General features: G+C 45.4%; 1 protein-coding gene across 1 annotated transcript in view; it reads right to left on the bottom strand.

Moving 5' to 3' along the window:
- Positions 1-7,646: 7,646 nt before the first annotated feature.
- Positions 7,647-14,674, bottom strand: part of MFHAS1 (malignant fibrous histiocytoma amplified sequence 1) — a gene marked incomplete at its 5' end in the record, with an annotated part of 74,313 nt that continues 67,285 nt past the window's right edge. The window contains one exon of the mRNA XM_005864091.2: positions 7,647-8,646. Within this exon, the coding sequence (XP_005864153.1) occupies positions 8,613-8,646 (34 nt within the window). The remainder of the gene's footprint in view (positions 8,647-14,674) is intronic.

The following is a 14,674-nucleotide window of genomic DNA, read 5'->3' as shown; positions in this document are numbered from 1 at the left end:
GGATAGAGTCCTGAGAGTGGGGTTACATTTGGACACATTGACAGCTTTTGCTAGCTATTTCTACTCCCCTGAGAGTCCCACTCCTCTGCCATGCCTCAGGCTCTGAGTGCAGACAAGGTAACATTTAAAGGCACCTTATTTGGGAAAGTCCTAGTGGCAGATGGCACAAAGTGACAAAAATAAGGTGGTTTATTGGCACGATCCCTCTCAGTATCTTCGCTTTACAGTCCTAATAATGGAGCACAATTCCGTTTGCATTTCCACCTGGGGAGTTTGGCCTCAGAAACGCCTCACATTATAGTCCAGTCAGTCCATGTTTTTAAAACATGGGTTCCAAGAACAGCATTCCAGAGCGCCCCAGGGTGTTAACATCTCTGGTGAAACCAGACTCACTGTTTTCCTTGCGCTGTGTTGAATGTCCTCCTCGTTTTTACAAGGGAGCACCCTTGCATAGAAATGTACCACTCCTCCAACCTGTCCACTTAAGAACTTGAACACTGAGTTCTTTTCACTTGTGTTTGAAAATAACACTGTGACCAAATCCTTGAAGGCCGGTGATCACATGAACCGCTCCATTAACTATCTGTTGGTCTCTGCAGCTAAGGAGACTGCAGTCCTAGAGGCTGTTCCCGAGAGTAAGAGGAAAAGTGCCCCAGCACCAGCCAGATCCAACTATTCAAGGCCACTGCATGACAGATGCAGGGTTAGCACAAGGAGAACCAGGTCAGAACGTGTGTGTGGATCCGTGCAATTAGAAAAATGACCAAATGTTGACAGGTCAGCTGCAGTAATTTTGTAGCTGTGGGACAACAGCCTTATGAACTGACATACTGGTAGATTCTATTCAAACTGTGGAGGGGACTGCAAGCAATCACTAGGAATACAGATGAACAATCTGTGGCCTAAAGAAGTCCCACCCCATGTACAAGATCCCATGGCTAGTTAGAGGCTATCCGGGTCTTTATCCAGGTCATCTGATAGCAAGCTCAGTGCTCCTTCTAGTTCTGCATCAGCTATATCTCTGGCCATGTCCATGGGGACTTGGCAAGGCCCACGGTGCTTGGCGGAACTGGTTGAGAGAGAAGCCTGGGTATGTGAGAAGACATCCCTTTTTATTATGTTGCTGTCATCTGCACATAAGTAGTGGAATTTTCTGATGCAGCCCAAACACGGACAGCCATCCACTTGTCTTCATTTGCATCTCTTAGGAGGAAATAAAATCATTTAAGAATTCCAGCCCCTTATTTATAACAAGCTCCTTCCTTATGCACGAAGGAGTAACTCCAAATCAAGATTCTTTCCCGATGAGATGCAAACCAGTGTGCAGTGAAACATGTAACCAGGACTGTAATTTCCTGACCTCAGCAGCATTAAACCTCACCAACAGCATGCCAGTAGCTGGTTTCCATGTAATGGCATAAACACAGTTTTGCCAGTTCAAAGCACTTGAAGTATTTCATTATGCCTTCTTCCTAGCTGGATGACACTGACATACGCCAAGTCTGAAATAATAACTAGCTTGTCCATCAACTAGTGATGTTTTGGATTTGTAAGAAGGCAGCTGGACCAAACAGTCTTTAGATATATGTCATCATTTCAATTTTGCTCTAGGATCCAGGGTGATAATGAGGGGCTCATGCCCATATGCTCGGATGCGGAAGCTGGGAATTAGGGGGAAGGGTGAATGTCCTCCTCATTTCTCCCTCCCTGGATTCTCAGAGGTTGGATGTAGTTCAGTGGAACCAATACACATTAAAGCAGCGGTTCTCAACCTGTGGCTCGAGACCCCTTTAGCGGTCGAACGACCCTTTCACAGGGGTCACCTAAGACCATCCTGCATATCAGATATTTACATTACAATTCATAACAGTAGCAACATTACAGTTATGAAGTAGCAACGAAAATAATTTTATGGTTGGGTCACAACATGAGGAACAGTATTTAAAGCGCCAGAAGGTTGAGAACCACTACTAAAGGGATGGAACGTGGAAGGTGTTCCCAAGGAGTTCAAGTTCCTGAAAATAAGATATAAATAACTTCAACTCTGAGCCAGAATGGCAGAAGTGCGATTTGGTCTGGGGCAATGGAGGCAACTCTAGGGACCCCCAATTGTCTCCAGACCCACTCACAGGGGTGTGGCCTTTGGCCTCATTGTTGAGTTCTATTCTCTTCTGCCAGCTTCCTCGGCTTCACCCCTATCTCTGCTCCATCTTTACTTTGGTCTGGAAGTGGCCCTAATGGCCACTCTGACCCCTCTCTCCATATCACGGCATTCTTCCTACTTCTGCTGTTGGTTGGTTTCTATTCTAGGAGCGGGAAACTTACTTGTCTGGATAGTTTTTGCATACCAGGCCACCAGATGCCCATGCCTACTTTAGCCAGCATTGTAGAACTGGCAGAGGGGCATTGGGAGCTGTGGGCAAGGTGTTACCGTTAGACTTGGGTGTGGTTGCACTGATACTCTCAAGTACACCTCTAGAGGGAATGGAGTTTAGATTTATGCCAATTGACCAAGGAATTGCCTCTATGCAGGAGGCACATGTTGTGAAAGGCTTTTATCTGGTCATAGGCCACTGGCTCTATATCCTTCCACGGTCTCAGACTCTACCATGCCATGGGCAAGCAGCCTAACAACTCATTGTCTCCAAATATTTTCCTTTATTTCAATTTTGTGTCTTCATTTGAAAGACTCGTCACTCCAATCTCAACGTGGCTCTATCACTCGGTCTTTGTCCTCCGAGGCTTTCTCAGAGAAGCCTGTGCTCTCAGCTTTCATAACTGCAGACTGACCTCCATCATAGAGTAGGCCTCACCCAATCAGTTGAAGGCATGGACAGAACCAAAGGCTGACTTTCCCTCAGAAAGTCAGAATTCCCCTGCCAAGCAGCCTTCACACCGGACATCGGCTCTGCAGGTACTGGACTCGCTAACCACCCTAGTCAATGAGCCAATTTCCTACAATCTGTCCCTAATGTATCCTGTTGGTTCTCTCTGGAGAACCCTAATACACTCCCCTAAAAGAAACCCTGCACCCCTTAGCAGTCATTGCCAACCCCTCCTCCTCCAGAGCAACCACTATATATTTGCCTATTCTGGATATTTTATAGAAATGGAATCATACACTATGTGATCTCCTGTGACTGGTTTCTTTCACCTAGAATAATGTTTTTAAGGTTTCTCCAAGTGGTAGCATGTATCACTACTTCATTTCTTTTTATTGCCAGATAACATTCCATTGTATGAACATACCAACGTTTTAGTTCTCCATTCATCAGTAGATACATATCTGGGCTGTCTCCATTTTTTGGCCATTATGAATTATACGGCCATAAACACTTATTGACAGGTTTTTTTTGGATAGACACGTGCCTTTTTTTCTCTTGGGTATAGACTGAAAGTGGAGGAATAGAATGTTTAACATTTTGAAGAACTGCCAAACTGTTTGCCAAAGTATCTTGATCATTTTAGCAGCAATGTACAAGAGTCCCAATTTCTCCACATCCTAGTTAACACTTCCATTGTCTATCTTTGTTATGATAGCCATCACAGTAGCTGTGAAGTGGTATCTTACTGAAGTCTTGATTTGTATTGCCCTCATATTTTCTAATCATCTTTTTGGTTTCTTCTTTGACCCATTGGTGATTTAGCACTGTGCTGTTGAATCTATATTTTTGTGCATGTCCTAAATTTCCTTTTCTTCCTGATCGATTGACCTCTTTTCATAATGAAATATCCCTCTTTATCCCTCATTTTTTTTAATTTTAATGTCTATTTTTATCTATTAGTGCAGTCAGTGCAGCTCTATTGTGGCATTTGTTGTTGTTTTTGTTTTGTTTTAGTTTTGTGTTGTGTGTGTGTGTGTTTTGGCCTGGTATATCTTTGTCCAACCTATATTTTTAAATTAAAATCTGTGTCCTGTAGAGAGCATAAATTTTTAGTGCAATCACAAAAATCTCTTTTAATTGAGCTGTTTAAGCCATTCACATTTAATATTATTTGTGATGTTGTTAGTGCAAACCTCTCAGGTTGCAATTTGGGAAAACTGGTCTCAGAGGATGTCCACAGACAACTCTTGGGAAAGACTTCCTTCCACAGTCAGATACACGAGGAAATGCTGCATTCTATCCTCTTTGGGCACTCATCATTTAATAGGCATCTGAAAGGTGCTGAGTCCTGCAGCAATAACTCTTAAGCTTTGTTTAATGCAGCATTTCTCAAACTTACTTGATTTCAGAACTCTTTTGCAGAAGAACAAATATCTCAGGAGACACGGATGTTTCACGGAGCAGTTGGGGAAACATAGTGTTTAGAATGAAATTAATTTCATTCAAAAATCTTTCCTGTATATCCAGATGAAGAAGATATTTCTTACTTGTGCTTAGATATTCAAACAGGGTTTCTGCCACCAGGTGAATTTTCTCATGTCATCAAACCCAGGCAACTTCAAAGGGCCATCTGCTTTCTAGAACTTCTTCCAGGTCCCCTCCTTGCAGCAGCCGCAGGTTCTACCAGGGGATGTCCCTTCTGGCGCCCAGGACCAGTGGGTGCCACAAGCAGACACAGTCAAAGGCAAACCAGGGCTTTTGAATTTAACCAGCTGTGGTACTCAAAGCAAATCTGGAATCTATTTCAAAAAGCTCACAATTAAGTAGGAGAAATAGACTTGGGAGGGAGTGATCGATGTGATAAATCAGGAACTTATATTGTCACCACGGACACCTGCTGACCAAGTTTAAAGAACTCAAGGTCCTTGGTAAAGAAAAACCACGCTGATGACTTCTCTTCTGCCCTGTTCACCAGGAGGGACAGAGGGCTGGGCACGGGGTCCTACTCACCTGGACCAGCTTGTCAGAGCAAAACCGTCTATGCTGCTCTTTTGAAAATTCCGCCAGCCTCGTGGTTTCATCCTTTCCATTGGCAGAGGTACGTTTGGATTCAGGGCTCCCGGTGGCTCCACCTACCTTCTCAGGAGTTTCACATGAAGCCTCCTGGCTGAGCGGGCCCCTTCCTCCCTGTGCCCCCAGGTTGGGGCTTTCCTGCTTTGGTCCTTCTCTAGAGGCTGTGGCGTCTACAGGAAGCAGCCTCATTCTTTTTCTTTCCTTAGCTTCTCAACTGTCCTTTCAAACAAACAGGGAGAATAGGGCCTCTGGTCCTGGTACCTGGTCCCAGCCTGAAATATACACCCTCCCTCCCCGATAGTAACATGGTGGTGGCAGGCTGCTAAGAGCCCAGGGAGAGAGAACTTGCAAGCTTATCACACATTCATAAGCTCTGATTCAGGAGGATAGCAGATCACTGGGACAAGGATCTGATTTAAGAAACCAGAGTTGAATCTCCAGTCTGAAAACAAAGGATAGAGTGTTTTTTTGTTGTTGTTGTTTTAAATATGTTTTTTATTGATCTTTAGAGAGAGGAAGGGAGAGGGATAGAGCGATAGAAACATCATCAATCAGCTGCCTCCCGCACCCCCCACCCCACACACACACACACACTGTAGATTGTGCCTGAGCAGGTGCCCTGACCAGGAATCGAACTAGAGACTTCTTGGTTGCTGGGTTGGTGCTCAACCACCGCGTCACACTGGCCTCCCCAGAGCGCGGGGTTTAAACAGTTTTCTTCTTTGGGACTCAATCCCCAAACAGAGTTGCCACCGCCCACCTCCCATAGCTCAAAAGTGACTTAGCTAAAAATATAAAAGTTATTCCATAAGTGATAAAATCAAAACTAAAAAAAAACAAAAACAAAAAACAAAACACCCATAGAAATAACTAAACTCCGGAAATATAGTTGCTTAAACATTTGTATTTTTATTGAACTTCTTTTTTTAAATTTCTGCCCGGTTACGACAATTAAATAGGAAACCGCAATTACAATTCACAAACTGTGGCATGAAAAATAACACACATCCCATCACCCATCAGGAAGGACACCAAGCCCTTTCCATGTTTTTCAGTCATAGGAGTCCATCACACAAGTGTCAAATATGGGCACTGTCATTTTTTCTTGGAAGGGGAAGAACATTAATCCTGGCAGCACGTTACAATTCCAGGAAGCGGTTCTGATACTGCGAGTTGCAGGGATAGAAACCATAACCAACATGGAGGGTGTTTCTTGGGGGGCCAGGGGCTACTTGGTGGGAAGACTCCCCGTGTGCTTAGTGACCTGCCTGTCGCCTCCGCTGGCTGAGTCTTCCCAGGTGTGGAAGGAGGAAAGGACTTCCTGCACAGATGGTGCAAGTTCCCGCAGAGCAGAGTGTTTCTGTATCTTCACCCCTCCCCCACCCTGGGGCAAGGTCTCAAGCTTTTCTGGAGCTGCTTTCGGTCACATGACCCTCGACTGCATGGTCTTTTTACTTAAACACATGTGACCCCAAGATTTCTTCTTACTCTGCTTCTCTAGGGTTCGGATGACAGCACAAAACATCACTTGTTGAAAAATTGATATTAAGAACGTGGGCATTTATGTTCATAATAACAGCACACACTCTTCAGGGTATGTCACCCAAAGGGGCATTTTTTTTTCTTCATTTAATATGGTCCCAGGAGAATTAGCTCAAAGTCACACACTTAAGAGTCTTTACAAAAGACGGGGCAAAATCCGTTAATTTGACAGTTTAGGAACTGTCTCGTGCCAATTAAAAACTTTTACGATTCAATGGTCCACAAAGCAATTAAACATTAGCATTCAGTTGACACACACGCACACACGCCCATGCACACACACGAGAACTGTGACAAAAGGCTCCACCAGACTGATTTTGTGACTGTTCTCATGAGAGCAAAATCTCAATTTTGAGGTGTCATATTCAAGTATTTAAAAATGGAGAAACAGTCTGATTCCACGTGGTTTTCTGATCATCAGAAATCGCCCTTGTTTAACTGGAGATTCTGGAATTGGTCAAGTTAACTCCTGGGGCACAAAATAGTCTACAAAAATTGATTCGTGATTTTTTGTGATGCAGCCACTTGCTCGTTGACACTTGGTGGACCGTGGCATTCCAAGAGTTAATACTTTATGAAAGAATACGACCAGCGGACTCGCTTTTCCTGTCTCACACGGGTGAGAACAGTCTTACACATTTTCGATCAACATGCAGAGGAGGCAGATGTAAACGGTCCCTCACATCCCTCAGAGGAGAAGGTGTTACTACTGCAGGAGATGCTGCTTGGCCCTAATTAGGAATCGAAGGGAAAGCAATTTGTTTGGTTTGCTTCTTACGTTTTGCTTTGTGGAGATTTTAAAACAAGTTTTCCTAGTTCTTGGCAGAAGACCGACCAGTCAGGGGCTCTGTATTTATAAATAACCAGTGAGGGATTATGCTCTCCAATTAGGCCATTGACTATCTGAAGGCCTGACAGCCAGATGTGGAGGCTTGCCAAGTGCTCTGCTATATTTCACAGACTCTGTCCTAGAAAAAAAGAGCACTCACTCTGAGAGTTCTCTGCGTGTTTCAGAACTGACTCCTGATTATCTTAAGCTATGGAAAGACTCAGGCCCTGCCGGTGTGGCTCAGTGGTTGAGCGTCGACCCATGAAACAGGGGGTTATGGTTCTATTCCCAAGCAGGGCACATGCCCGGGTTACGGGCTTCATCCCTAGTAAGGGGCATGCAGGAGGCAGCAGATCAATGATTCTGTTGCATCACTGATGTTTCTCTCTCCCCCTTCCTCTCTGAAATCAATAAAAAAAATTTTTTTTAAAAGAAAAGACTCAGGTTTTCAATGGACTCGCTAACGCTTCGGCCTCCTGCTAAAGAACCCTAACCCCAGACCTCCATCGGTGAATCACCAGTGACCACAAATAGTCAGCGAGGAACACTGTGCTCGGCAGTAGTGACATGTGGCAGCGAAAAGGAACCACCCCAGCACCCTGCCCAGCAGCTCACAGGCAGGGCCTTTCGTCAGAAGGAGAGGAGTCAGTGTCTGCGTGCACCTTGCAGACTATTGGCAACCTCTACGAGCCAACCCTTCACCCATGGGCAGACAGGTATCTTTTTTGTTTTTTAATCTGCCAAGGATTACAGAGTAAAGAATGAACAGAAAGGTCTTATGCTAAAATAAGAAGTCAGCCCCATCTTGGCACAGTTCTCATGCGAATATTGCACCCAGTGTTAACTAACGCTAGAAGCTTCCAACTGTATAAATTTAAATGTCTTTGCATATTATAAAAATAAAGATAAACATGTACATATTTTACACTAGTTGCGGAACAGCAATGAATGGTCAGGCGCGCCCTCGTTCACATTGAACAGAACTGAAATCTGAGTGCTCTAAATACTGCCACCTGCGCTGGAACTATGGCTTATATGTGCACAGAAAACAAAATCCCTGAGAAGCCATTCGACTTTTTTTTTGTCTTTTCTTTTCTTCAAGTAGCGCTCTCCTTGGAGGATCACAGTTCTGAGGTTCAGGTTGTAAAACACTTGCTCCATATTCTCTCTCCCGACCTCCCCCCGCCCCTCCCCACCTCGTCGGCAGGCCAGGCGGGCTCCCTCCTCTGAGAGCACCCTGAGCCGTGCGCTCAAGTTCACGACACACTGGGAGTGTGGAGGGTTACCAGGTACGAAACATGGTCCAGGTGAGTCTCTTCACGGAAATTCCACAGCCATAAAGGTCACTGGTTTCTGTGCTTTTCACCAACGTTCTTCCTACGTGGGTGGGTGAGAAGAAAGCACAGGAATGACAACAGGCAATGGTATTCTCAACGATAAGCACAGGAAGCGATGCTCTAAATCTACTTTGCACGGATTTTATTTCTATTTCTAGAGCACCTTATCGTTGCCTAATCACGTTCCTACCAAGGAAAGAGTCCTTTCACGAGACACCTGTCGGACATTTCTGTGACATGAGGCTCAGACATAGAGACTACTAGACCAATGACATAGAAGCACTTACTCCACTGCAATCTCAGTTCCCTGGGTCTGTAATTAAGAACCCCAAACTCTAAACACATCACTGCCCCCTGACCAGGAACTCACACGGACACACGCTAAATAAATAACCTTCTAGGACAGTGATGGCGAACCTATGACACGCGTGTCAGAGGTGACACGCGAACTCATTTTTTTGGTTGATTTTTCTTTGTTAAATGGCATTTAAATATATAAAATAAATATCAAAAATATAAGTCTTTGTTTTACTATGGTTGCAAATATCAAAAAATTTCTATATGTGACACGGCACCAGAGTTAAGTTAGGGTTTTTCAAAATGCTGACACGCCGAGCTCAAAAGGTTCGCCATCACTGCTCTAGGAGTAGGGATGTATACTAAAGAGTAAGAAGGACTGTACTTAAAGTGTTGTAAACAAGGCTGTTGAACTACACTCAGGAGCCGGGTGAATATAAAATGAAGAAAGGGCTGTGTCTTCAGTTAATTAAACGAAGTGACCTTCAATTCAGACAAAAGAGGGAAAAATGGCCAATGTCCCCCTCCCTATTTCAGCTTTGCTACAAAGGCAAGCTGTGATGTTTTAAGAACTGCTTTAGCAACGTTTAGAAAAACATACGAAGACATACAGGGGTGAGGATCCCCCTTCCTCACCTTCCAACCTCCATCTCTCCTAAGGCTGCTTGATTTTAAGGAAACTGATAATTCAGTATCTACCTAAGACATCTCTCCAGCCCATACAAGAATCTGCTGAACATAATAATAATGTCACCAAAAACAGACACCTTCCATTTACTAACAACATACGACACGCTGGGAATAGCACCGTCCACTGTAGAGCATTATTTCACGAATCATCAGCTCAGCTTATCCTGCCAGGTAAGCACGTTTCCCCTGCATTTTACCAAGACACAAACCAAGGCTCCAAGTGGTTAAATAACTTCCCTGAGGGTCCACACCAGAGAGCGGCAGAGCTAGGCCTTCAAAGGAGTTGCCTGACCCCAACCTGTGCTGGGCGGGTTGGAATATTCAGGGCCCCAGGACAGTCTCCGGCTTCTATGGCACTCAGCCACAAGGACCCTTTGAAGGCCTGTTAATATAGTAACTTCGGCCCTAGCCGGTTTGGCTCAGAGGATAGAGCGTAGGACTGCAGACTGAAGGGTCCCAGGTTTGATTCCGGCCAAGGGCACATGCCTGGGTTGCAGGCTCGATCCCCAGTAAGGGGTGTGCAGGAGGCAGCCGATCAATGATTCTCTCTCATCATTGATGTTTCTATCTCTCTCTCCCTCTCCCTTCCTCTCTAAAATCAATAAAAATATTTTTTAAAAAATAGTAACTTCACAGTAGAGAAAGATTTGAAGACCGCCTGAAATTCAAGTAATAATACATCTCACTGTAAAGAGGACGGCCTCGTGAAAACACACGTTTCAACCAAGCAGTTAACTTTGGCGCTGGAAGACGTGGGTTCGTGCGAGAGAAGTGCTACGTAAATGTTTTGTTCACGGAATCCAAGAACCTGCGGAAATGCCGACAGCTGTGTCTGGCTATCGGCTCCCCTGAGCCACACGTGAGATTGAGAAACACAAGAATCCCTCATCAGGGGCACCTAGAGGGGATTCTCCAGCAAGGAAGGGAGTAAAAGGAAAAGCGGTGTGAACATTTCCCCACATGCATACCACGCTTCATGTTCGGGCTCTTAGAGAAAAAAAATCCATCGAGTCACCGCTTCCCCATCGCAGTTAGCTTGTCCTCACCCATCAATCAAGATCCACTCAAGTTCCTAGAACAGCTCTGGCTGGTGGTGTTCTTTCTTCCCTGTGCCTACAGGACTTTGCTGATCCACCGGTCAGCAGGTATCACATTTTAGTTGTAATTACTCACAAGACTGCCCGGTTGTAGCTTTGGTTCTCATTCTCCCCATGGAGGCTATTAGATTCTTGAGGGCAGAGTCTAACTCAGTTATTTCTGCATCAACACCTGGCACAATGCCTAGCAGAGGTTAAACACTCAACAAAGATCCGCTGAATGAATGATTAATAAGATGTGATGAAAAAGTCACAGGTAAAAAATAGCCAAGCTACTGTGAGCTCACTGCTATAATGGAGGTGTATAGAGGTATTGAAGAGATGTGAAGGAAAGAGTGACCGATGAGTTAGAAGGGCTGATGGCTTCTCAGAGGTGACACATGGCCTTGGCCTTAGGAATAATGGGCCTTCACTGGGTGGGAGGGAAGGGGTGGCAGCCAGCTGAGGACTGAGACCCAGCCAGGGGCGCAGTATGGCTGACCCCCCTCCCACCCCCCACAGTAAGAGGGTATGGGAGTCATGCCCAGGATTTAAACCTGAGACTATAATCACTAGGAAGCCATTCAAGGCTTTTTCATAAGGAGAGAAGTAACAGGGTCTCACACTTGAGTTGAGACTTAATCACAGAAATCTTGGCAAAGGCAGGTGGATCTAGAGAATAGCGTGGGTCGAAGAGAAAGTTACACGGCGGGGTTCACTCCTGTTGAGACACGCGGATATGACCGTAGAAGGTGTGCACCTGGAGAAGGGGGGCAGTGCTGAGGCTGATGGATCCCTAGCTTCACAGATGCGTGCAAAGCACAGGCTGATGAAGGGCTTTGGGGGAGAAAGACAGTAATTCACACCCATGACGCCTACATCCAAGGGGGTTGCCAGGTAGGAAGTTGGAAACAGAGGCCTGGAGAAGGGAGAGATCAACTGGGGTGTGTGTGTGTGGGGGGGGGGGGGGGGGGGGGGGGGGTCTGAGACCCAGCATCCTCTCGGGTTACTGAACACACATTCCTGGGATATATGTTATTGAAGGTATTGAGAAGCTTAGCCCAACACTGAAGCCACACCATGACGTGGTAGCCATGCCTTTTACTTCCTGTATTCTGAAGTTGTGACATCAGGATCTTGCTGCCCCTGGAGGGGCTGTCCCCGCAATGTGAGCCAGTTGCCAGAGATGGTAAACAACTCAAATGTGAGTGTACTTCTCAAATGCAAACCAGACCCCACAACCTCCTCACTCTCTGGGCCACCATCCACCTGCCCCAAACACTGCAAAGGTCCCAGACAACCAGGGACAGTCCTAGGCCCCAGAGCCCCCTGAAACTATCCAAACCGGCCAGTGCTAAGCCTGTCCCTCTGCCTTCCCACAGAAACCACAATACAGGCCCTTGCCCAGTTCCTCCCTCTCTCTCTGCCTCGTGACCAACCCGGTGATTCCCCATGTAGCTCCCCGCCCCAACCCCCCACGGCATGTCTGTCCTCTAAGGAAATGTGAGTAATCAACTATCTTTTCAATGGCAGCCGTTTCCTGATCTGCTGGCCTTACTATACCTCCAATGTTCTATTAATACACTATGTTTGGAAACCAATGTGGAAGGAAGAGCTTGCTGTGAAAACAGCACCGACTGGGAGCCACGATGCAGATTTCAGCCCAGCGGTGCCCTCAGTAACTGTGTTGTGGGCTCAGTGCTTCGGCCTATGGAACTTACGGGGCTGTCGGGAGGAGCGAAGGAGTCGGGGTCCCCTCCGAGGAGTTTATCCAGTCACGTAGGCATGCGTGACTACAACACGAAAGAAATGCTACCACTCATCTCTTAGCTCCTGAAGCCTGGGCTGGGTATTGATGTCACTGGTAACTGCAGGCGGCCTTACCAACAGATCCTCGTGCATTCTACCTGGGCCCCTCATGTGCAAGGCAGGGAAGGGAGGCCAACACCCTCACCTACCTATCCCGCACTCATGTGTACCTTCCGTGGGCAGGCACCTCCATTAACAAGCTAAACCCTGCTAGTAAGTCAGAGGGTGGATTTTACTCAAGTATCTCTATGTGTATTATGAATTTTTTTTCATTATTACCTGTATGTGCCACCCCCAGTGCACACCACTAATAATTCTGAGTAGAAATAAGAGCAACTGAATTTATTGAGCATTATTTACTCAGTGCAAGGAACAATGCTAAATGCTTTCCCTGTGATAGTCTCTCTTATTATTATTTTTTTTTATTGATTTTTTTACAGAGAGGAAGGGAGAGGGACAGAGAGTTAGAAACATCGATGAGAGAGAAACACCGATCAGCTGCCTCCCGCACACCTCCCACTGGGGATGTGCCCGCAACTAAGGTACATGCCCTTGACCGGAATCGAACCCGGGACCCTTGAATCCGCAGGCTGACGCTCTATCCACTGAGCCAAACTGGTTAGGGCTGTGATAGTCTCTCTTAATGCGCCCAGTAACCCCAGGAGATTAGCGCTTCCGTAATCTGCATCTGACAGATGCTACCTCACAGCTAAACAAGTCAAGTCGGGAAGATTCCAACTCAGGAAGTTAATTCCCGAGCCCATCAAAGTGCCCTGAGAAAATAAATACAAACATGGCTTTTAGAAAGCTATTGGCTGTGCTGATCAACTGAGCTTTTCCTGATGTTATCATCTTGTCTAATATTGGAGTAATTTTTTTAGATGACTTCTTTTTTCCAATAAGGATCTGATGGCTGATATATGCCGGATTACAGTGAATTAGGTGAAAGAATCAAGCACTTTCCTTATCCTTAATTCCCAAACGGGTCTTGATTCTGGACAAGTAAAAGATTTGTAAGCTGTCCTGCTCTATACAATCTCTTCATCCCAAACCCAATCCCCCCTCTGCCCCTAAATTCTCTGATTCGGTAGTTCAGAAACCCTCTCTGCTTCCCAGAGACTTACCCTTAAACACTGGTGCTCCTAAAGTCAGAGTGGGCACAGTAAAAATGGTGGCATAAGGGAAAGAAGCACTATCTTTTCCACTTAATTTTCCAAGAAAGTATGGAGATACCTAAGCAGAGAGGGAACAAATGCCATATCAATGTGGCTGACGGGAGACTACATCACCAAAGAAACACTACTGCTCCCCACCTGTAAAAGCGGCAAGGCAAGGAGCTGCTCACTTTTTGCAAAGAACAGGACAAGTCAATGCAAATCAACCTGCTCCACACCCTGGGCAACCTCCACACGCAGCCTGCCCCGCCCTCCGCATTTAAAAAATTCTGTGATCAGTGAAAAAGTCCCCACTGTGATAAAGCCAAATTTATCTCATTCCATTGTTTAAAGAAATTTTTTTTAACCGAGTTCATATTAACAAATCTGAGTGCGATTAAACATACTTTGCCTGTTTAGTTGGTGAGATACAGACCACAGGGTCTTCATCCTACTTTTTATAAAAGGCTATTTCGATTGGTCTTGAATATCCTTGTCATAACAATATAACGGCCAACATTCCTATACAAAGTAATCACTATATTTTTGAGAATACTTACAACAGGGCATAACTGGAATTTTACTGGGATCTTGCTTGAATGGAACGCTCCAGTATATACACAAGAGCCCATGTTTAAAAGGCAGTTTTGAAATGCGGTACCTCAACCTTGCCTCCTATTATTAGTAGTACTTTTTGGAAAAGGAGGAAGCTCAGCCCAACAACTTTCAAACCGGCCCATTTTTTTCTCGCTCTGTAACACACGACCTGCCAAAATCAGAACTGAAGGTCCTTTTTCAGTACTACCACCCCACAAATGACGGAGCCCAGACAGACATGTACCAACACAAGAGAGATGGCAGCTGTCGGGAAATAAAAATTATAGATTCCCATTTCCTGTACATTCAAGGATCAGTCCATTAACAAACCACAGAGAAGAACATGGGCTGCACTCCAGTATGGAAGGTAAAGCATTTTCATGTGCTAACCTGTTGAATTCTACCTTTTACAGGAAAATCAGTAGATACACTGGGGTATCTGGCT

This window comes from Myotis brandtii, unplaced genomic scaffold, assembly GCF_000412655.1.
Source record: "Myotis brandtii unplaced genomic scaffold, ASM41265v1 scaffold185, whole genome shotgun sequence".
In the NCBI taxonomy this organism is placed as follows: domain Eukaryota; kingdom Metazoa; phylum Chordata; class Mammalia; order Chiroptera; family Vespertilionidae; genus Myotis; species Myotis brandtii.
The sequence above is the reverse complement of the archived record's forward strand: the minus strand, read 5'-3'. Positions and strand labels throughout refer to the sequence as shown.